This window comes from Anolis sagrei, chromosome 2 (genome assembly GCF_037176765.1).
Source record: "Anolis sagrei isolate rAnoSag1 chromosome 2, rAnoSag1.mat, whole genome shotgun sequence".
Classification (NCBI taxonomy): domain Eukaryota; kingdom Metazoa; phylum Chordata; class Lepidosauria; order Squamata; family Dactyloidae; genus Anolis; species Anolis sagrei.
Window position 1 is genome coordinate 54,506,714 of NC_090022.1, and position 25,201 is coordinate 54,531,914.

The 25,201-nt window shown below is 41.0% G+C and overlaps 1 protein-coding gene across 5 annotated transcripts in view; it reads right to left on the reverse strand.

Annotated features, from left to right (window-relative positions):
- The window catches only part of PLXNA1 (plexin A1), a 367,927-nt gene that overhangs the window by 305,302 nt on the left and 37,424 nt on the right, over window positions 1-25,201 (reverse strand). For all 5 annotated transcript variants that reach the window (XM_067463505.1, XM_067463504.1, XM_067463508.1 and 2 more), the window contains exon 2: window positions 2,150-3,492. In XM_067463505.1, the coding sequence (XP_067319606.1) occupies window positions 2,150-3,328 (1,179 nt within the window). In that variant the 5' untranslated portion in view covers window positions 3,329-3,492. The remainder of the gene's footprint in view (window positions 1-2,149; window positions 3,493-25,201) is intronic.

A 25,201-nucleotide genomic window follows, 5' to 3' on the forward strand; every position in this document is an offset into this window, starting at 1 on the left:
CAGTATTTATCCTCAGCATTGACTTCTTCCACATATCCAAAATCAAAGCCTTCAAACATAAACGTGAGCATGTAAGAGCCATATTGGAGCAAAACCAAAGGACAACCTTTGTACAGCATACAGTGACAAATGAGCTGCTTAAGGGAATGCTACAAGCTGGGACTGGGTTCAATCAGCCTTCCCTTCACATTCTTTTTATTGTGAACATGGCAGTTACTGACTGTTTTAGCCTCCCGAAATCTGTCCAACCCCTTTCAAAGCTGTCAAAACTGGCAGATATCCCTACACCCTGGTACAATAACTTTCACAGTACAACTATATGTTGCACAAGAAAGTACTTCCTGTTATCTAGAAGTAGTTTGATAACTTCTTGTTATCTAGAAGTACACCTGGTGTCCAATTCTGGGCACCGCAATGGATGGGAGATGTTGACAAGTTGGAATGATTTCAGAGGAGGACGACTAAAATGATCAAGGGTCTGGGGAACAAGCCCTATGAGGAGCAGCTTAAAGAGCTGGGCATGTTTAGCCTTCAGAAGAGAACGATTAAAGGAGACATTATGGCCATGTATAAATATGTGAGGAGAAGTCATAGGGAGGAGGGAGCAAGCTTGTTTTCTGCTGCCCTGGAGACTAGGATGTGGAAAAATGGCTTCAAACTACAGGAAAGGCGATTCCACCTGAACATTAGGAAGAACTTCCTGACTGTGAGAGATGTCCAGCAGTGGAACTCTCTGCCCCTGAGTGTGGTGGAGGCTTTTAAACAGAGGCTGGATGGCTACCTGTTGGGGGTGCTTTGAATGCAATTTTCCTGCTTCTTGGCAGAGTGTTGGACTGGATGGCCCACAAGGTCTCTTCCAACTCTATGATTCTATCTGTCTTGAATTTCTCCCCATTCTGTTTTAGATGATCCTAGGTTTTAATCTTACAAGACCAGGAGAAAAAGTCCCCACAGTGTGCACAATTCCTTTTATTCATCTTTTTTTGTAAGTAAAACAGCCTCAAATACTGCAACCTTTCTACATAGTGGAATTGTTCCAGTCACTTGATCACTTCAGTTCAGTTCTCTGCACGTTTTCCAGAACATACTGCATTCCAAATGCGTCTACATGTACAGATACAGATATAGGTATAGGTATAGATACAGATATCTGAACAAACCTCACTTCTAAAAATGACTAAGAAACAACTTGATGGCAACAAATATAATGGAAATAAAATAATGTCAAATTTCCATTTTTTTACTTGTTTTCTAATTATGCCCATAATGGAATTTGCCTTTGTTTTACAGCCATCCCATATTGGGCTGACATTTCATCAAACTATCTACCACAGAACAAAAATCCCTCCATGTTTGTGAATAAAACATTTGCAGATTAAGTTATTCATAACATGCTGTATTGGCCACCACCTCCATGGCTGCCCTACATGCAACTGAAAAACACATGTTTTCTCTATGCATTTGTAGGTTCTCCAACACAATTGTACAATCAGCTTCCACCAGCTAACCATATAATCATGTAGGTGGTGCTGCAAAAGCCTAGAGGAGTGTTCTCTCAGGTTGAAAAAATGTGGGCTTAATAGTTGTGATTTTTTTCCCACATGAGGCAGTCCTGAACACCAAGCTTTCAAAAATGTAGAAGTCTGGTTGCATGTGAATTTAGTACCTCCCGCATCTTAAATACGCACAGCTTTACATTTACTTAAACTCTAAACCTCATTTGCAAGTTAAAGTTAATTCTCTCATTTTGGAAAGCTCCTTTTGAAGTTCTTAGCAAGCTATTTTTGTTTTAATAATTCATCTGCAAATTTTACCTCATCCATCTTTCTAGGTCCCCCATATAAAAGTTTAAAAGTACTGATCCAAATATTGTTCCCTGGAGGAACCCACTGCTCACATGTCTCCATTATGAATACTGTCCATCTATTTACACTTCTATTTTCTGTTCTTGAGTCTGTTATTAATTCATAAAAGGACTTTTCCCGTTATTCGATGACCACAAAATGGACATGTCTAGGTGAAACAACTCCCACATAATCAAACAGAAGCTCTAGCTATGGGGAAGAGCAGCCACTCTAATAAAACCCTTGGTTTTATCAAACAGGAAACAAAGAAGAAGAAAAGACAGAGACGCATAGAACAGACTTACCGAGTTTATGCAACCCAACTCCTTGTTCAGAAGCCAGGGCAAAGAAAGCTTCCCCTCTCCACGGTAGCAAGACTGGATGCGCTCCTTGATTTTGTCTTTGATCTTTTTCAATGTGAACAGACAAAGTACAGACTCCTTTGGTGGCTTGACTCTGTTCTTCTGGCCCTGGGAAAATACTGTGAATAGGATATCCTCATCCTCCGAGATGCCCAGTTGCCTGGCAAGAGCCTTTCCCGGCTTACTGAGGTAAGCATCCTGAATCAGGCGGTATTCGGTGCCATCTCTAACACATCCAATGGGAAATTCCACATAGGAGTAGAATTTGGGGTCATCCACACACAAGCGAACCACCTTGGAAGTGAAGAATTGCTCCCCAGTAGAGTCAGGTGAAGTAAGCTGGGTGTCCAGTTGCAAGGTCAGATAGTAGACAAACTGCTCACTGCTGAAACTGTAGATGTAGTAGATATCAAATGTGGGAAACTTGGAGAGAGTATCTGATGGTATCTTCAACTGAGAAGAGACAAACTCATCCTGATATACAAAGCCAAACATCTCTGCATTTTCTTCACTGTCCATCAACTTACGGCTGGACAGGGTAGGGAAGTACTCAGACTTGCCATCAATGGGTGTCCCAATGAAGAGCTTGTTCTGCCCATTCTGTACTTCAATTATGACTCCTGACATAGTTCCTGACTCATTGACACTGGAGAGGTAGTGCTCCTTGCGATGGTGAGGCTCACCCAACTTGAAAAGGTCATCCAAGCGTAGGAATTGGCAAATGCCCTGAGAAGCACTGCCACAGGCTATCAGCCTGTTGCCAGAATAATCCACCAGCAGCAACTTATTGACATTGTTGGTAGAGACCAGTCCATGTGGGCACGACTGCACACTCGGGGGTGGATAGCACTTTTCATTGTCATCCACTGGTCCTGTCACATGAGTGCGCATCAGTGTCAGATTGCTTGCAAGCTTATAGATCCGGTTGATAGCACCCACATACACCTCCCCAGTTTTGTTATGGACCACCAAGTGTGTCAAACTCCAGTCTGTGACCTGGAAAGTCCTAAAGGGAGAGGATGACTTGAGAGTACCTTCTGCCAATGGCAGCCAAGCATTCCCCAGAAGCACCAGGGTCCAAATGCTGATTGACAAATGGGGCTTTTGCCTCAGGAGCCACATGGCAGAGCAGTCACATCCAACAAAGGCTGTGCATTAACATAAAGTCAAAATAAATAGAAGGAAACAAAAAACAACAGAGGAGGGTTTCCGTAAGCTAATGTCTCCTTTTTTTTCCACCAGTCTCCACATTCAGGACATCGTGAATGCAAGCCTCTTCCTCAGCTCTAAAAGGAAATACAAAACAAACAGGGTTAGGCAATCGGTTGTGTCACTCAGAACACTAGAGGCACAATAGAAGCTCAGAGTTACAAATATCTCAGGAATGAAGGTATTTCTCTGAAATGCTCAGCTGCTTAAGGAGAAACACTGCACAGAATTTGCTAATCATTCTACATTCTTTTGATTAAAGTTCCCATGACCATTTTGTGTGTTCACTACAGAAAATAATTGCTAAATTGTTCTTGAATCTAGAGAGGGCTGGTTACTTTGCATTTGTCTCCAAATCTTCCATATTTTATGTGTGCCTCTGAAAGCATGAACTCATGATATGAAGAGAACATTATACCTTTTGAGGAAAAACTCAAACCCGTTGAAAGAAGGTGAGCACTGAAGAACTGGGAATGACTTTAAAAACAACTTAAATGACAGGGATTAGATCTTTTATAACCCCCATTTTAGCATTTTCCTTCCTTGCCTAGAAGATTTGTCTTCCTAGTTTCCTTTGCTGTATAAAACAAGACATGTGTATTATAGTATTTTCTTGAAGACAGGCCTGTCATTGTATAGATTGATATCTGGGGAGAAAATACCTTTCTCTGATATCACTCTTATTTGTTTCTTCAGAGTTTTGAAATGGAGAAAGGGAACAACACCAATTTCTTTGTCAAAAATACTTAAATATCTCTATATACTTTTGAGTGAAAGAATAATGGAAGAAAATCTATAAAGCTTTAACTGCTCTTAAGGAAAAGCCTGATTTCCTTTAAAATGTTTAAAATAGCCTTAGATTACAGGTTACAGAGTGCAATATTATACATAGTTACTTAGAAATAAATAAATAAATACCTAGCGGTGGGTAGAGTGTCAGCCTGATACCCAATGTAGGCTGTCTGTAATGATTTAGGATGCTGGGAGTTGCAGTCTACGACATTTAGAGGGCATTCAATTGGGAAATGCTGTTATGGAGACTTTTAGGGGATGGACAGCATCCTTCTCCACCTTTCCTAGTTTTTTGGCACGGACTTGATAATTGTGTATTCCTAGTCAACTCAACTTGGAACAAAGATGCCCTCAGATTACAAAGATTGCACAGCTAGTCTCCCAGACATTCTCAGACAACATGCAAGCCCCTATTCTGCAATTTCCAGAGAATAGTCCTAAACCATGTATAGCTCTTTTCAGCCTCAACCCTAATCTCACTTTACCTCTTCAGGCCCTTTTTCAAAGACAGTGGCATTATTACACACAGGCTTTTGAGGACAGCAAAATTTTTCCTATGGATATACTACAGTGGTTCCCAACCTTTGGTCCTCCAGTTGTTTTAGACTTCAACTTCCAGAAATCCTAGCCAGTTTGCCAGCTGTTAGGAATTGTGGGAGCTGAAGTCCAAAACACCTGGAGGACCAAAGGTTGGGAACTACTGATATACTATCACAGACATCAGGACAATTGTACTTTAAGATCCAGTGATTAACCAACCTACCTCATTTCTTAGGAGATGGTATTTTCACATAACTTTTAGAGAAGTGCTACTAATACATTTCAACAGTACCAAACATGAATCAATACAATCTTCCTCTTTTGACTAGATTTACTGGCTCAAACCTTAGTCACATCCCTTGCTTAGGCCTTGACCAGTACTTAACTCTGCCTTGTCCTGCTTATTCCATTGTGCCTGACTAAGCACTGAAGGCCGTTTTCAAGTCTTTAATGTTTTCCCTTTGCTCAGGCAGATGAATAATGTACTCTTCCTCATTCTTCTAGTAATAGATTACTTTGAGGCTCATCTGAGGCCCCCCACACACCACAAAAGCCAGTCTTCCACAAGACAACAAGAACAAAAAGCCACATCCCACATCATTTCAGTTACCATTCTGAGCACTCAAAATCACAGCACCATTTCCCTTGCCCTTTCTTCCTCCAAAGCACATACTTGCAATTTGGCTCAACTAAAGGGCACATACGTTGCAGCAAAGGATCTTGACTACAGAAGACCATATCCTGTAAATCATTTTTTCTTACACTATCAGACAGATATGGGGGTCCTACTATTTGCTTTTCCAAGTGCACGAGATATCAGTATCACATTTCTGTCCATTGGATACAATTGTTTTTGTAGCCAATGGGCACAAATATAAACCATCAGCTCCAAGTATCAGCAGCTAAATCACTGCCAGAAAATGGAGAGGGGAAATGTGGGGCCCTCAAAATGTAACTGAATTAAAACTCCAACTACAGACAGTCCCTTGGTTACAGACAAAATAGGTTCTGTAGGTTTGTTGATAAGTTGGATTTCTATGTAAGTCAGAATAGATACTTTTTAAAGTGTGATTCCAACCATAGATAGATATAAAGATGGATGGATGGACAGACAGATAGCAGTTTGTTTTGCTGTCTATGCCCCTATTAGGAAGATTTCATCTCACTTACTATCCCTGTGACAATTGTACTTTAAACATTTGGTTTGTCATTGAAACAAGGATTGCTGAGAAATCTTCAGTGGAGACAACTTTTTCCCATGATAAGTCTTCAAGGAGTGAATTTCCCTTCCTAGGGGTAATTTCCTCTCACTTCCTGTTGTCTCACCCCCATATACATATGTATTTGTTTAACTCAGAGAATGCCTCTGTCCCATTTGTCTGGGTATGCTAGAAGCCCAGCAACATTTGAGGGGCATCAAATTGGCTCATCCTTACCATAAAGTCTTACTAAGATTTCTAAACAAAGTATTATTACTTCAAAGCAAACAATACCTCATAATGTAGTTTGCCAGTTCAGTCAGCAAGCCCCAAAATCCATTTTCCCAATGTAAGCTCTGGAGATTATCAAGGCACTGTAAAGTCACTTTGCACCAAATGTGAGGGAAGAGAAACAGCACGAAGCCACAACTTTGCTCTTCCTCCCCAAGGCCTACAGCAAAGCAAGACTCACTTGCCCACCTGATAGAGAATACAAGGCGGATGGGAGACTGATTCTGTCACTCCCCAATACAAAGCTTATCACACTAGCCAAGTTTTCTGCAAATTTCAGAGAATTCACTGAAACAGTGATCATTGCACTGGGCATCAAAGAGGAATGGGATGTCAGGGGTACTTTGATTGTATTTTTCCTGCATGACAGGGGGTTGGATTAGATGGCCCATGTGGTCTCTTCCAACTCTATTATTCTATGTTTATATGAAACAAGATAAGCAGAGAGATGTACTTTATTTTTCTCGTGTCAGGAGCAACTTGAGAAACTGCAAGTCGCTTCTGGTGTGAGAGAATGGGCCGTCTGCAAGGATATTGCCCAGGAGACGCCCGGATATTTTGATGTTTTACCATCCTTGTGGAAGACTTCCACATATTCCCACATGGGGAGCTGGAGCTGACAGGGGGAGCTCATCCGCACTCTCCCCGGATTCGAACCTCAGACCTGTCGGTCTTCAGTCCTGCCTGCATAAGGGTTTAACCCATTGCACTGCCCGGGTCACAGCCCCTGTTTGTACAATTTACGATCCACTTGTACAAGTCTGCCTCATAACATATTCATATACTGGTTGCAAATTAATGGAATTTTAGCAGACACCAACGCACATTCTAAACCAACTATATAAATCTAGATTGTGACATAAATTCTTGATCTTCATAAATGCAAAACATTGAAATTCAGCCTGAACCCTAGAGGAAGCTGTCTCTTTTAAATAACATTAAGTCATGTCCTCTCTCACACATTAAAAATGAGAACGGCATTCACGAAGACTGAATGGGCCACATAGGACAAATGACCTGCCTGCCACTCATAGACTAAACACACAAGACTTCAAACAAAGACTCTGAATACACTTTCTGTTATTGGGCCTATAAAAAGAAATGGGTTTGACAACAAAACAAAAAAACCCTCCAGTTGTAAATCTTCCAAGCATACAGAGGAAAACACTCTAAAAATCTCTTCACATTCGGCTTCAGGAACCCACTTTATTTTTTACTGTTGTGTGGGGGAAGCCCCTCTATTCCTATTTCAAGAAAGAGGTTCTTGAAAAAAAAGGAGGTAAACTCTTTGGCGCTTCTCCCATCATTGCCAGCAAGCTCGCACATAATAGTAAACGCACTCATTGCTTTTCAGCATTTACCTAATTGGACTTTAATGTGCTGAGTGGTTAGTCCTTAATGAGATTTTACTTTTTATAAAGACTGGAAGTGAACGCAGAGAGGTGAAGAGAAAGGAGGAGGGACCATCACAAATGGAGAGAGAAAAATAGATGGTGACAACTTACAAAAAGGGAGGGCAGCTGCTGGAGAAGAGAAAGTCAGGATTATAGGGGCTCAGCTTCAAGCTCTGGCACTGATTCGAGGTCTGAATGACTTACCTCTCATCTGCTTTCTCCCTCCTTCAGTAAGAGAGAGACAAAACAAAATTTCTACAGAGGCAAAAAATACTCTTAACACCTCCTGCATGACCAAGCATTTCAGTGGAATGATAATCTATCCGGTACTCAGCTTCTATGTTTTGTTTGTTTGCTGCTGTAACTTGCAAAGAGGTGTTTTGTTTCACTTATGTTTATGTTTTATATGGAATATAGATTGCCTAATAAATAAACTGTATGAAGCAAATGTAAACACATAAGATGGGGGTGGGGGCATGCACAAAGCAATGAGAGAGAGACCTACAGAAGGAAACACAGAAGGTGTTTATCAATCTGCATTCACAAGAAGCATTTATCCCCTAGCTAAGCCACAAAAACTGGATCAGGAAATCCTTCTTGACACATCAACTGCATGATGACTCTGTGTTGTCACGATACATTTTAAAGCGCAGGAGATGATCCTGCCAAAATAGCCATGCGCCCAAGGAAAATCCACAACCATGCCTCCAGGGCAGTCACATCCCGCCTTTGTATTATTCTTTACTGAAAGACACCTAACACTTAGGTTGAGGAGATCACAAAAAACATAGACATTCAACACAAAACACAAATAATATCCCACAATTGGGTCTATAAAAAGCAATGATAACTCTATGCATAGTTATCTGTGAATAAGTTCCATTTAATCTGACAATGTGTACTTAAGAGATTCAACTTGGTTCAAGTTCTAAAACACATTGAGCTTTAACAAATGATCTTTACCCAGTTGAAGTGCAACCCTAAGCTTTTAATTTAAAATGCAAGTTATCTTGTACAAAAATTTTATCTTTTAAAGTGCTGACATAAAGCTAAGAAGAATCCCTTGGTGGTTCTCCTTGTTTTCCGGTGTCCTTTGTATTCCTTTATCACAGAAATGGCAAAATCTGAAAGCCTCATTATCACCTAATTCAATTACAAGGTAAGGAGGATCTGTCAATTAACCAATTGCCAAAGCAGGTGATATCATGCACAGAGAAGCCCCCCTACCTCAAATTTCCCTATACATCCCTACTATTGCTTCATGTACTCAGGACCATGCTGAGCAGATGGCCCTCTGACTACTGAACAGGACAATGGTTCATTTCACAGGCAACAAGTTATAACACGAGAACAACCTTCCCTAACCTGAAGTCTACCGCTGCACTACAATTCCCACCATATCCAAACAGTAGAACCACATATAATGGCCAGTTTTCTCCTTACATGTGTGGAACTATAGATCCCAACCGTTTGGAATAATGGAGTTGTAGTCCAACTAAAGATGTAAAAAAAAAAAAACCCTGGTATCGGTTTGGTCTGTCAAAGCTTCTCCAATTCTCCCAAGAGTTTCTGCCTCCAGCATAAGGAAGAAGCAGCAAACATTTTTCCTCATCACACAGCTTAACGATGCCTCTAAAACAGTGGTTCCCAACCTGTGGTCCGTGGATCACCAGTGGTCCCCAAGAACTAAAATATGATCCGCAGCCTCAGCATTACTATTGTGTTGCAACGAGAGCGACTGGTCTCACGAACTGCTCTTATAGTGCCGAAGCAATGGGAATGTCGGGAAGGGAGAGGCTAACTACCCACAAAAGCTGCAACAACATCTGACTGCTGTTCCTCCCCCTCCCCTCTCCCTCAGCGGAATAATTCCATGTGGCACCTGGAAGCAGGGGCACCTTAATGTCTTCATTTTTAGGCCTTTTCTTGGGGTTATTTGGGGTGCTGATTCAGAAAATTGCATTGCATAGACCACATCAGCTCTAGATTATTAAATATGGATTTCTGTGGAAGAGTAGGTGGCAACTACTTGAAAGCATATGTTCTGTATCAGAAACTAGAGCTGATGTAGTCTAACCAATGCAATTTTCTGAATCAGCACCCCAAATAGCCATGTATGAAATGATGCAATACAAACATGAATTGGGGAGTAGCAGACTTGAACTATACTGACCCTTCTGTGGGTCACTGCCTACAACAGTCAAGGTAAACAGCAGCTATGTCTAGAATCCCTAACTGAGCATGCATGACCAGCAATCGGAAAGAAAGGGAGATAAAAGGAAAGCAGTTATCACCACCATCCTTGAAGATGCATAGGTCTATAAGTTTGGCAAGCAAAATGGGTAATGTAAGGAAAAGTGTAGGGTGGTATAAAGGAAAAAATATCCCTGGATATACCTGGGAAGAAGTTTTCAAGTGGTCTGTAAAAGAAAGCTTCAGAATGTTTTTGCCTGCTTATGCATGGCTTACCTGGCTTGGCTGTTTCATTTCCCATGTGGATATTGTAAGCCTTGGATGAAATGTTTGCTGAATTGAGTTGAACTACTCTTCCTTTTTGCAGTGTAGGTACCTATCCCTACTGTTTCTGCCTCCGCAACCAAATTATCTGTTAAAAAATGATGACCAGAAACACATTTACATTGCTAACTGAGATAAACCTGTGCTTTCTGTAATTTATGGGAAAATCTCTGTACAAACCTAGTGTCCTTTCTCCTTTCTTAAAAGAAAGCACACACAGGGCATAACCATAAAAAGACTAAGTGATAAATAAAGATGCAGACCCATCCTAGTGCATGTTTATTGCAATTAACATGAGAAGCACATTTAGAAAAATGTGCAAATATATATATTGAAAATGGGCAAAATAGTCTGCACCAATGGGGTGAAGAACTTTCTATTTTTATTTTTATTTTTTGTTTTATAAAAAGTTCCAGTCTGAATTTATTGCCTTAAATCAACCCATCCGGAAGGAAAAGGCTATCTAGGAATAGTTATCATTTCTTCCCACACATTCAAAAAAGGAAATTGTCCTACTATCTCCACAAACACATATGAATAACATAGAAAAAGGTCTCACACATAGATGTAATCTTCATGCTAAGAGCTGGTTAGATGAAACTATAGTCAGTCCCTTGTGTCCAAGGATTTTGCATCCAATGGAATCAACCATCCACTGCTTGAAAATATTTTTAAAGCATACCTGCCTTGAGTTATTTATACAAGGGACACGATTTTACTACCCCATTGTTTATAATGGGACTTGAGTATCCACAGAATTTGGTATACACGGGGATCCTGAAACCAAATCCCAAAAGCTCACTGTATACAACAAGGATTCAAGTGTAAAGCGGCACTTTCCTCTACAAACTTGCCATCTCCTCTTGAAACCTATTTGACACCCCACACCCCACACCACTCCTGCTCTTTTATTTACCCAAATTGACACAGCAAAGGATTACCTCTACAAAAGGTGGAGCTCATTTAGAAGCAGCCAAAGATTTATAGACATCCATGACAGGGATGATCAGAATCATCCGTCACCCAAACAGCCAGAAGAGAGGCACGTCCCTCTTCTGTCTCCTATGACAGATGCCTGCTGCAAGAGCTCTAATAGCAAAGCTCCTTCCTTCTTTGTGCTCAGATACTGAATTAGAAAGTCACAAACTATAAACTACCCTCAGGATTATTACCCTCCAAATTCTAGACAGTTACAAAGATCAAAGGACCATAACCAATACCACCCACCATGATGATGAGTGCTTAATTTTATTTAATTACATTGCAAACTTTTTTTATATTTCCCAGGAGTATGGGGTTTTTCTTCTCACCAGATCTGTGTGGTATGTTGCACTGAGAGACTTGGATAAAGCTTTGGACATATCTCCATAAGTAAGCAGCAACTAAACTTTGTAAAATAAAGATTTTTATTATTATTATTATTATTATTATTATTATTATTATTATTATTATTATTTGTTTTTCATACCCAGTATTCCAAGCACTGCACCACATGCATCTCTGATGTTCCTCTCTTTTAAAAGAGTAAGGGGGCTGTTAAGCAGTTTCCCAAACTGTCGTATCTTAAAAGATCTTAAAAGATGGAACACATATCCCATATACTCATGTATATATCTGCAAATTTTAGTCAAAAAAATCAACACAAAAATCTGGATCAAGTTAACCACAGGTCAATGTGACTACTCTAGCTTAACTCTTATTTTAAAAGGAACAATCATCTTCTCTGAGTAGCAAAACGCTACTCCACCTCAGGAGAACCTAGAAGAAGCACCCACCCCTTTCTATTATATCACCCTTGGACCATTTCTGCCTTTCAGAATACATGGACAAGGAAATGGAAGTGGCAGCTATGCTGGTCCACGGTACTAAGGACCCTCAACTCTGTAGGTCATATCAAAATCCACAATTTTGGCCACCAAACCTGCCCTTGACTTATACATGAGGTCAACATAGGTGATTATAGTATATGTTAACCACCCTCCTTACAGCGTCCATTTTATTTCCTCTTCAAATGACCTACTCATTCATTTTAAAGTGACTGGCAAACTCCTACAACATGATGTTGAACAGTACTGTTCACCCTACACTGAGGCTGTCAATGGTGTCAAACAGAAGTGCAACTACAAAGAATAGATCATGTAATGGCTGCCACAAGCAGGGCGCTCATGTACACAGCCACTAGGACAGGTCTACAAGCTTTCCTTTCAACACATCATCACACTATAATCTCACAGGTGGCAATAATGGCATCATAGTGCTATAACTGTATAATGTGAAAGACCTCAAAGGCCTTCTTTTCAGGCAGCTTCTTAACTTCCTTGTTCACATTCAGTTCCCTTAGGGCTAAATATGACAAGATGATAAATGTACAACCATTCCCAAAATAGGCTAAACAGTTTGGGACCTCAATCTTTGCAGGAACAACTCACCCTTATGTATACCTGCCTGATAATTACCATCTGTCAAAGGGCATCTCCTCAATGTGTCATCAATGTGATTAATCATTATTTGGAGAGAGAGAGGAGAAGACTTTCTTGGCTGTGAGCCATAGTGGTGGGATGACCTTCCCTTTGAGGAGAAGCTGGTGCTGATGTTTGGGTCTAGTGAAATCATGGCTTAGTGTCTAGCCTATTGGACTAGACGTCTGTCTTGGCTACTGAAGTGTTTTAAATTTAAATTATTTAATTTCTTTTTAGACAGTAATTTTGTTGATTACACTTCATTCTGAGATCCATCAATATAGGGCAAGCAAGAAATATTTCAATAATTACACACACAGTGTTCTTTGGCAGCTGCCAGACCAATATGGCCAAATCAAGTTTGTCCTTTAGTTTTTAAGCCATCTGGGCCAGAGCAGAATTGTGTAATGTTTTATGCCAAGGCTGAGGAACTGCTGGCCTGCAGGCCAGATCTGGTCACTCATCTGCCAACCTTCACAAAACAAGTAGGCCTTTTAAAAAGCCCCCACTTGTCAAGAGGAAAGCTGTTTTGTTGAACCGGGATTGGGGTAACTGTCTGGAGTTTGGGGACCATTGCTGGTCCCCAAATTATAATGCTGTTTTTAAAAACATACACACACAAACCTGGCTTAAGTGGAGTAAGAGGCTCTGATTAAGATGGAAATAAATGGTGTAACAACAGTTTGACTTCCTAGTGAAATAAGGCTTCTCTTGGGCATAAACAAATGAAACCTCCTACTTTTTCACAGAGACTCAGGCTCTCTTTGGCACTCATTGAAGTTGTTTGAATTTTATTTAAGAGATGCCATATTGGGCAATCCCTCATTGTCCGAGTATGATGGCCTTCCAAGTACAGTTTCTTGGCGGTGGATACGCAGGTGACTGAGGAGCCCTATTCTTGACATATTATTGTGCCCCTGTATATAATGGAACTTAAGCATGCATAAATATTGATGTCTATGGGAGGGGGTTCCTTGCCTGCCCCTCCCGCAGCTCCCATTTTGTACATTACTTTGAATACATTTGTCATTTCCAGGAATAAGATACAGCAATGACCAAAATTACAGTGGCCTAACCATTCCCAGGTTATAAACATTTAAAGTACTGGTTTTAAGAAGGACAGCGAATGAATAGACATTAAATATTTGGTTTTACATAGATGTAAAATTCTAGAAGCAAAGCACTGGGAGAATTGGCTTCCTTTAAATTCATGTCTGAGTCAGGCTACACAGGGAAATCCTCTGGCAAGCCTCAGGAATTTTCTGTAGGGAGTGGCACTAGAAGAAGAAGAAATAGCCCTAGGCAACTCCTTGACTCCGTTAGGATTATGTGACAAAGTCTCAATCGAATGAATACCCAAGGTTGTGCCTGGCACCCTTGCCTGAAGGTGCCTACGGCTCAGCTTGAAAAAGGCTGGTAACCGCTGCTGAAAAATTAGCTTGACCTGCTATACAAAGTCGGCAATCCCCAGGCAACAGAAAAATCCCAAATTCCAAATTGTCACTGCATATCTTTTGCTAGAAAATACAGAACAAAAACAACTACACTGATGGGCCATCCATGGTGACAAAACTCTCTGCAGGTCTACATTTTTATTCGGGAAAAACACCAGCAGAAGCACAATTACTAAAACTAAAATGCATTAACTCACATAATGATCCAGACTATCAAGTGCTCACATTGGAAACTTCATCCCATCAGTCAGCTCTGTCAAAAATATATCTGTCAGTAAATTAGGCAGACTCTCCAAGAAAGGACCTTATTTCATCTCAGGCCCTTGGAAATCAATATGGTACCCAAACAGATACAGTGTTCAAGTAGTTCTCTTCTCACTATAGAGTCAAAAATTATTTTTATTGCAGAAATCAAAAACCACAACAAAGCAGCTTGTTGTACACATTTATCCCACTTAAGAGAAGAAGAGAAAGTTCTGATACAGAGAAGGTCATTATAACCTTGGCTCTTCTGGTGCCAACTGCACTACACCACAACCTGCAGAGGAAAAACTTCATCTGACATCAGTAAGGCAGGGAGTACAATTGGCAAAGCCCCATGTAAGATACAAAGGAAACCGGGAACACATCAGTCCTATGCATAGTACACATCTATTAGGTATACAAGTGTTTGTACCTCTTCTAACCTTGGACATTTGACACCACACATTTCCTGTTATCGGAGTAGGAAGTTTATGAGCATGCTGGTGACCAGCACACAGCACAGGAAAAGCCAAATTGAAGCCAATTTTAACAGCATCCTGTGGGCAGCATTCCTGTTAAGTCCTCCCTGGCTCTGCTCAGGGTAGTAATTCAAGCAAGGTCTTGGCTTGCATCCCTGATAGAGAGTGCAAATCTAACCAGCCCACGCTACTGCCTCCAGCTGAGTAGGTGCCAGGTGGAAGTTGCCCTGGATGCTGGTTTCACAAACAGAATTCATAACCTTGTTCCTTCCAGAAACATCAATTCTCAAGGCTACCAAACAAAAAGCACTGAAACAGTTCCTGATTCAGATCATAATACTAAAGGACAGACTTCCCAGAGATAGGAGAATTTACTTTTTTGAACCGTAACTCCCAGAATTTACTAACCACCAATGGCTACTAGCTATACTCACTGGGAAGTTGCCTTCAAAATGTAACTTTGCCAAGGACTGAGATTTTCTCACCTGTACGTCCTAAAGCAGGTGTCCCCAGACTAAGGCCCACTGACCAGATGCAGCCCTCCAAGGTCATTTACTCTGCCTCTGACCTAAACTTTAGACTTAGGTTCGCCTTAACTCTGAAAACAACTTGAAAACACACACAACAACAATCCTAATTAAGTTGATTATCTCATCAGTCAAAAGCAGGCCCATACTTTCCACTGAAATACTGGTAAGTTTATGTTGGTTAAAGTTGTTCTTCAGTTTAAATATGGTATTTTTTCATGCTTTTTCCCACTACAAATAAGATATGTGCAGTTTGCATAAGAATTTGTTCAGGCTTTTTTTCAAACTACAGTCTGGCCCCCAACAGTGTTGAAGGACCGTGAACCGGCCCTCAGCTTAAAGCATTTAAGGACCCCTAAAGGCACAAGATCCCATATGATCTTGGAAGCTAAACAGGCTCAGCCAAATCAGCACTTGGATGGGAGACTGTCAATAAACACCAGGTGCTGTGGGCTACATTTCAGAGGAAGGAACTACAGAACCATCTCAGAGCAGTCTATGCCTGAGAAAACCCTGCAATATTCATAAGGTTGCCATAAGTTAACAGATGACTTGAAGACACATCCACACGCACGTCAAAGATATATATAGCTTTGTAACACAGTCACTCATTTCAAAATAAAGCAAATCACTATAAAATTAAAATACAAAGTGGTAAGAAGGAGATGATTAAGCTACTGGCCCCACAGCTGGAAGCTGCTCAAAATAACTGCAGGGAAAGGTTTGGATATCAGGAGGAGACATCTAGAAACATTACTGCTCCTCTCTCTCTTCCAAATGCCAGCATCCTGCCTTAATGTTAGTGCCAGGCACACAGCCAAATCCAGACCTCTACAGAGAAACAGAATGCACCAGTTTGTTGATCAGACAAAGACCTGGGTCTGAGTTTTATATTAGATCCGATCAATCCAAAAGTTCTATACTGCCTACCAATGGGAATGGTTGATGTATCTCATCCCCAAGCTATTCCTGAAAAGGTCTTTCTGGCCTGTCTACACAATTCTATGGCAGCAGATCATCAATCCAAGTCTGAACAGAGCTCCAAATGAAATGCAGCTCTGCTTAGCTGAAACGTCAGTGTTTTGAGTGTGTATTTTTGACTCCTCTGAAAACCACATCTTTCCTCTTCCACAAGACAACAGAGCCTCAGGAAGCCGGATATAGCCATTCTTCACACAGAGGCTCCTCTGTTGTAATGGAGTTTTGTGGCAGGGAGTCCATCCCATTCAGTATAATCTGCCTGACTCGTTTCCATCAAGTCGGTTTGTATCACTTTGATTGAGCTAAGTAGCTAATCTCATCCTTACAAGCAGCAGGGTGCAGATTGCCAAGCGCCAAGCAAAGCTTAACAATTCAATTGTACTGTCTAAAATAACAGGACTTCTATTATTAATATCACTGTAATCAACCACAGGTACCTCACAGGTATCAGATAGCTTAGGAGAACTCTCCCCTCTTCCTTATCCTCCCTCACAGAAATTGCAATGTCAAGAAACAGTTACTCAAAGTAGTGGTCTGTGGATTTATGCCAATCCCAAACCCATCAACAGTCAACACCTAGAAAAGATCCAGGAAAGAAAGAAGCAGCTGTGGTCAAGGAAAGTAAGTTGCCATTCCTCCATACCAAATATCCTAAGAAAGACTGAAGAAAGACCTCAGAATATTCAGAAAGCTATTCCTGAGTAGATGGAGGAACACAATGCAACTCATGTTCACTACAATCCTGTATTATTGCTGTGACTTCAAAGCTTCCCTCCCAAATAACTTCTCACAAGCCCTGGCCAATATATGAAATATCAGTGGATCATGGAATTTATAGTTCTACGATATTTATTTATTTACTACATTTATAGCCTGCCCTTCTCAACCCCAAAGGGGACTCAAAGTGGCCTTACAAAGGCAACAATTCAATGCCATATATTAATATTTAGCAGGCTACATATTGCTCACCTCAGACTTAATGTATACAGAAGTTCAGCAAACACTGCCTTTTATTTCAAAGGTCTTGAATCATGGGAGAAATTGCACATGATTATCTTCCTGCCATAATACCGTATAGCGCATCTGTCCTATCCTTTGATAAGGTTCACATGGCAATCAAGTTGGTTATGTACTCAGAGATGTCACAGTGACAGTGCTAAAATTTCTGACAGTGATTAACGGAGGTGCCTTAATGTCGGCAACGGTGGAAATGACGTTCAGCACCACCAGCTAAGCTATTCAGATCTTAGGAAGAAACAGACAAGGCAGGAGGAAATTAGGGGGAAAGGATGTCTGGAGTCTCTGAAGACAACAAATCAGGAAAAATGACAATGAGGCACTAGGTAAGAAAAGTCAGAAACATGAGTTGGTCCTAATGAGAGCTCAGAAACACGAGCTCCTCCAGGTATTGTTGGACTACAGCAACTATCAACCTTGGCCAGTTTAACCAATGATGAGGGATGATAGGAGATGTCATCAAACATCTGGAGAGCCACAGTCTCCATCTCCAGATGGGGAGTAAACAGAGAAAGGCAAAGTAGAAACAAATAATGGATAGAATAGAGCTGTCTACAGAGTTGCAAGAGTCAAGGAGGTATGGATGTCTTGAACTTTACACAATACACTGATCTGAGGAAGAAAAACATAATATTTAGCTTCAACTCTCCAATGCCACTATTTTATTTTTGAAGTTCTTGCCAAACAATACTTCAATCGTTGCCTTAGAATTCCATCTAAAACGAAGCCATGTCCTTGCTAAATCAAGGTGCACAATATTCCCCAACAGACTGTGTTTTCTTATGAGCTCACTGCTGTCATCTTCATAAAAGTTTAGATATCTCACCTCCAGGTGGTCAATCACAACAGCTGCTGGGATTTTAATGAGCCCTGCAGGTCTGCCTCTGGCAACCAGATGATCTTTGAAAAGGTATTCAAGTTTCAAATCACAATTGTATTTGTCCTCACAAGCACATACACTCTTTGTGATTCATTTCCAATTTATTTTAACATTTTTACAGATTGCATTCTCAAATGGCACTTGAAACAAGTGCAAGGCTCCTCTGAGTATAAATGTATGGTTTAGGTCTACGTCACTCAGCAATTTAAATCTTTAATTTAAGTTGTATACCGACTTCATTGAAAAAAGCTGTTGTGAAAACGTCACTCTCCTAAAACCAAAATTGTTTCACTGTAAAATGCAGAAGCATCACAGCACTTCTTTAACCTTCATGATCCAAGAAAGGACGCTTCAGTCCCTCAGGAGCATATTCTTTGTACTGTCTGCCTAGAAGTAGGATTTTTTCCATGAGAAGATACTAGAATTCTTAGTGAACTCAAAAAATATCCCAAATTATAAAACGACCATATTAAACTCTAAACTTTTTCCCAGAATTGGCAACCAACTCTGTCAACACAAAGGAATTGTTGTTGTGAACCCTTAAGTCATTACTGACTAACGGCAACCCTAAGGCAAACCCATCCTGAAGGTTTCTTACAAGATTTATTCAGGGAGTCTTTGCCTTTCTCTGTGATTGTGATTATCATGCCCCTTGTGTCAGCAGGACAGAAGACCGAAAGGTTGCAGGTTTCGAATCCGGGGAGAGCACGGATGAGCTCCCTCTGTCAGCTCTAGCTCCCCATGTGGGGACATGAGAGAAGCCTCCCACAAGGATGGTAAAATATCAAAATATCCAAGCGTCCCTTGGGCAACATCCTTGCAGACAGCCAATTCTCTCACACCAGAAGAGACTTGCAGTTTCTCAAGTCAACTCTGACATGGAAAAAAAATCAAGTGGGTTTCCACAGCTGAGCAGGGATCTAAAGCTGGTTTCCCATAGTCATAGACCAATCCCCAAACCATTCTGGCTCTAATGGAATTCATATGCAGTCAGAAACAGCTTCATACTGAAGTTTATTAAAAAAAAAAAAACCAAGGCGTGTGGGTTAAAAATATTTAAAATGAAAAATAAACTATAGATCCATAGAAATAGCATTTTGCTTTAGTTTGGCTTCTCTGGAACCCCTAACACCCCTGACCCGCCCACCCCAAAAAACATGTGCATACACACACACACACACAGGCAGACTGGCAACCTCCCACAATGCAGGCCCTAATCCAGCAATTTGGAATCACATTTTGACAGCCTGGATAAAACAAAGGTTTCTGATCTCAAAGAGTTTACAGTCTAACAGTCTTATCCAAGACACAATTACGATGCACTGTAGAAAGGAGGGAGGAGTGTGGAGGGCGCAGGAGGCAGAGGGATGCTAGATTAAGCAAATGGGAAGTGGGAGATCGATGTCATGCAAATAGAGCTATAGATAAATACTGCTGAAGGGAAGCAATGTTCCTCTGGCAGATCTTGCCAGTTCTTCTCCTTAATGTATTTCTGGTCTATCTCTGTTTATATTTGAAGTCACAGTAATAAAAGCTGGAGTAAATAATATTACAGAGAAGACAGATCAGGATAAAACTAAGCAAGGTAATTACTGGTCAGAAGAAGTAAAGAGTAAATTTTCTAAGGAAGAGGGAAATGGGAAGTAAAGGAAGAAGAAAAGCATTTTAAAAAAGGATAGAGGCAGACAACTAGCTGAGTTGTCTGCTTTCTGCGGAAGTGGAAAACATGTGCCTTCAGTGGCACTCATATCACCACCACCACCACCACTCTCAAGCCAAGTCTCCTCGTGGACAACAAGTTAAACATGAGCTAACAATATGATGCGGCGGCAAAAAAAGCCAATGGGATTTTGGCCTGCATCAATAGGAGTATAGTCTCTAGATCCAGGGAAGTCATGCTATCCCCCTTTATTCTGCCTTCATTAGACCACATCTGGAATACTCTGTCCAATACTGGGCACCACAATTGAAGGGAGATATTGACAAGCTGAAATGTGTCCAGGGGAGAGCGACTAAAGTGACCAAGGGTCTGGAGAAGAAGCCCCATGAGGAGCAGCTTAAAGAGCTGGGCATGTTTAGCCTGAAGAAGAGAAGGCTGAGAGGAGACATGGTAGCCATGTATAAATACATGAGAGGAAGTCATAGGGAAGAGGGAGCAAGCTTGTTTTCTGCTGCCCTGGAGACTAGGACCCGGAACAATGGCTTCAAACTACAAGAAAGGAGATTCCACCTGGACATTAGGAAGAACTTCCTGACTGTGAGAGCCGTTCAGCAGTGGAACTCTCTGCCTCGGAGTGTGGTAGAAGCTCCTTCTTTGGAAGCTTTTACCCAGAGGCTGGATGGCCATCTGTCAGGGGTGATTTGAATGCAATATTCCTGCTTCTTGGCAGGGGGTTGGACTGGATGGTCCATGAGGTTTCTTCCAACTCTTTGATTCTATGATTCTATAACATTGCATGTTGAAAACCGTCCTGAGTCCCTTTGGGGCAGAATAGAAATAAAGTTTTATTGTTGCGGTGGTTCTTGTTCTTGTTGTTGTTGTTGTTGCTATTTAACTCTCAAATGTAAAGGGCCAACTGTATGCAGTACAGGACATTACTGGTGTCGTATATTTATTTAGCCATTCCAATTTTGGGAATGGGATGGATACACTGCTACAAGAAGCCAGTGAAGTCACATGATGCAACATATCCATTAGCCAATGTCAAAGTGGAATGGGAAGGAGAGCAGGCAACAAGACTATACTCTCTAATATTTCCTGGATTTTATCAAAACCTTCCGCAACCCACGATTTTACCTGGGTTTTATCAGTATTAAAGGTTTCACTTTCCTCCAGGACTATTATTAATGTGCAGATTCTGACAACTTAAGATTGTATCACTATTAATGTCTATCTAAAGCCATCCAAAACGGATTGAAAGAAAAGAAGGAACGGCTGATATTATTTTGTTGCATTTAAATCCTGGATGATATAGGTTGCACAGGTCTGGATCAAATTAAGTGGAGGATAAGGCTTTTCAGAGATTGAATGATAGGGAAGGCTCTTCTCTGGTGGTGCACAGGGACAGCTGGTCAATCCAATTTTGCTTCCAGCTCATAAAACACTGAGTCTTGTGTAAGAGGCTTGCTGTCACAAGCATTCACACACACACACACACCACACACCTCAGTTCATGGCCAGGTTTTTGAAACAAGAACAGCAGCAAACAGAACAGCTTAAACATGAACCAAGAGCATGGGCTCCAGACTCCAATAATGGAGAGGGACCCAGTAGACTGATATAAGTTGCAACAGATGGAATTTCAACAGATTGCATTTAAAAATGGATTCTAGGATTGAGAATCATATTCAGAATTCTCTGTTACTACATTATATTCCAAAATAACTCAAGGAAACTGGAATAACAGCCATCAAACTTGGCAAACTGACTATGTATCTTTTTTGTCGTAATGAGATAAAAAGTAATTAAGAACCAAGGGGTGTTGTGTTTTATGTAGTTAAAATATATTTGTTTAATGGTTTTATTGGTTTTAACTAATGTATTGTTAATTTTATATGTTTAATTATATTTTAATGTAAATAAATATGTGTTAGGTTTTAATACACACTTTGTTGTGGTTTTTAATGTTAGCTGCTTTGACTCTCCTTTGACTGAGAAAAAGTGAGTATAAATACATATTATAATCATCATCATCATCATCATCATCATCTGAAAAGTGTTTGGAAACTGTATCTCCCTATACCTTCTATATCAGGCATGGGCAAAATAAGGCCCGTGGGCTGGATGTGGCCCTCCGGGTGCTTACCTGAGGCCGTTCTCCTTTTCCATGTCTTCTTGGCAAAAGGTCATAGCAGCCCACCATGTCCTTACGGCAAAAGATGGGGAAAGAAGACACGTAGCAACTGAGAGTCCTGTGGAGCGATCTCAGCTACTCTGTGTCTTGCCCTCTTCCCGGCATAAGGACGGTGCGAGTAGCCCCATCCTTATGCCAGGAGGACGGCTCGAGAAAAGCATGCAGTGGCTGAGAACCCCCCAAAGCACTCTCAGCCACCGCATGTCTTGCCCTCCTCCTGGCATAATGGCAAGAAGACAGCCTGAGGATTGGAGAAGAAGAATCAGTGCAGTTATCATATGTCCCACTTCCTCCCAGAATAATGATGGGGTGCGCAGCCCGTCCTTGTGCTGGGAGGACAACCTGAGGATAACCCAGGCCCTCCCCACCCAGTGTGTGCCCGGTCCCCCTCCCTCCCTCTGGGCTGGGCCTACAATGTTCTGTATGCCCATGCCTGTTCTATATGCTTTGTACATTTTTCTCCTTTGTGTTGATTGTATTCTTTCCAGGATAGAACTTCAAGCAGCATACAAGAAGTTGACAACTAGTTTCCATCCAGGTACAAACTAAATCTAACCCCCCTTAAGGAGCTCCTACAACACTCCAAACATGCTAGGCTAAGGACTAAAATAGAAGTATATAATTGTTTATTTATATTATTTATTTATTTATTTATTTATTTTGAATATTTGTGCCCCACCCTTCTCAACCCCCTGGGGGGGACTCAGTGTGGCTTCACATCGGCAGCAATTTGATGCCTCAATATATACATAATAAAAACAAACAGTCAATAATTATAAATAGTTACAAACATTAAAACAATACAATTAAAATCTACTAAGAATTACCACTCTGGTGGCCATTATTAGCCGAAAACTGTGATTGGATGCTCCATCAAACTTATCCATAATCCATTTCCAAGCCATTGTCAACATTGTTACGGTCATTGTCCGTTTAATTACCCAAACGCCTGATCCCATATCCACGTTTAACTTTTTTCTAAAGGTGAGGAGGGATGAAGATGACCTAATTTCCCTGGGGAGTGAGTTCCACAGGAGGGGGAACACCACTGAGAAGGTCCTGTCCCTCGTCCCTACCAAGTGTGTTTGAGACAGAGGTGGGCTGAGACAAGGGCCCTCCCAGAAGATCCTAAACTCCGAGGTGGGATGAGAAACACAACTGACAGTTTTACTGCTCTGGACTACTATGTGAGTGATCCTGAAAAGTTTAATATAGGGTTCATTCTGCTCCAATTTGTGTATTCACACATCAGCCCTTTGCAAAAGCTTCTGGTTAATTAAAAAACAAATGTATATACTTGTAAAGAAACTACAGTATTCCATCATCAGCATTACAAACCAAAACCCGTCATATCTTTCAGGAAACATGGCCTTCAGTGCTTGCACCCTAGCTGTGTCACACACAGAAGAACCCTTATGAATTGAGCAGCTAGCGGTGTGTACTCGCCAAAAGAAAGTTAATTCTCCTCCACAAACATGGCCACCACACTTATAGGATTTTTGCAGACCTGAGGTAGACTTCTTGGAGCTCAGCCCAGGTCCGAAATGGACTGCATTATATATTTTTAAAAGGATCAAGAAACAAAAAAGAGAAAGAGATAACACTTGCCCAGAGGTTTCCCGCTCAGCAACTTAATGCCAACTCAGAGAGCAAGCAAGGCACAGTGATCTAAAAATACATTCCATTATTCTAACGGGACACAAAAGTAAGCAGTGCCAAACTAAGTGAAAGGCGGGGGAGAAAGGGGCCTCCTCCGCAATGACTCAGACAACAACAATACAACGGGATGCAGACACAAAATGAGACAGAGAGGAAGAACGTGCAGTGAAGCAGACAGCTGTCTAAATGGTTGATAAGAGAATTTTGGAGAAGTTACTCCTCTGGACCACAACTCCCAGAACTTCCAGCCAGCATGGGAATCAAGGTCAAAAAAATAACTTCGCCAAGTTCCAGTAAATGAAAATAAATGTATATCAAGCTGGACAAGTTACCTTTTTAGGAATTGGAAAAATATACACCCACAAGCATTCATGTATAATTCTAGAAACTTTAGTTTAAAAAAATCACTATAAAATCTGGGTCTACTTAATCATGGATCAATGTAAGTAGTTGTATTTATTATTTATTTGCTGTATTTGTATACCACCTTTCTCAGCCCAACAGGCAACTCAAGCTGGTTTGTACCTGAATTCTAATAAAAAATGAACCATCCCATTCTTTGAGTGATGAAAGAGAGAGCCTAGTCTGTACCTGGAGAGCGTAAAAGAAACACAGATCGATTATACTTTCTCTGCCGCAGAACCATTTCTGGCCTTTTTGAATTCCTGGATGGAAAAATAGCAGCAATGGCAGCCCTTTGGTACTTCCTCTCAAAGGAACATCAAGAGAGTTGACAGAGAGAGTTGCTTCTTCTCTTAGATTCTCCCGGGATGAACTAAGCTCTTGCCTTTCACTACTCTGCTCATAAAAAGGGATGGACCCATGGAACTGTTACTGTACCTTAAATTTTATTAAAAAATGAATCATCTCCTTCTTTGATCAGAGTGATAAAAAAGCTTTTTAAATTGCTTTAGGTGGTGGCACTGCCCCCTCTCCACGTAACGACCCTTAACTTATCCAAGGGTTATATCAAAATCCTGAATTTTGTCCCCAAAGCCTGCCCCAAACTTCTACATTGGCTTAAACATAGGTATATATGGTATACTTGTTCAACTCAGATGCATAACAGAAAACCTGACATCAGATGGAAATCTGTCCCAGTGGCCATATGGCTGACAGATCCAATCATCTCCCTTTCATCCCAGGCTACACAGGAAATTTGCTAACAGCTCCATCTGTGCAAGGAGCCAAGAGGCACTTAGTGTTTCAAACTCTAGTTATAGCTGCTCAGTGAACTATACTGGGCTGAGACCTCTGCTCTTCAAAATATCCTTTCTTGGAAAGCCCTTGACTTGCTCCCACAACCACCTGCATATCTGCAGCTTTCTAGTAAGGGTAGTGGAAAAGGCTCTTTACCTAGTCCTTTTGCTTTGTGGATTTCTCCATTTCTAAACTCAGAAGATGTCAGTGAAATGAGTGTATGTAGCCTCTGCAGTAGCACTGGGGAAGTCAGGTTATGCATTCTATTTCCCAAAGGGTAATGGAGTCAACCTAAGAGGC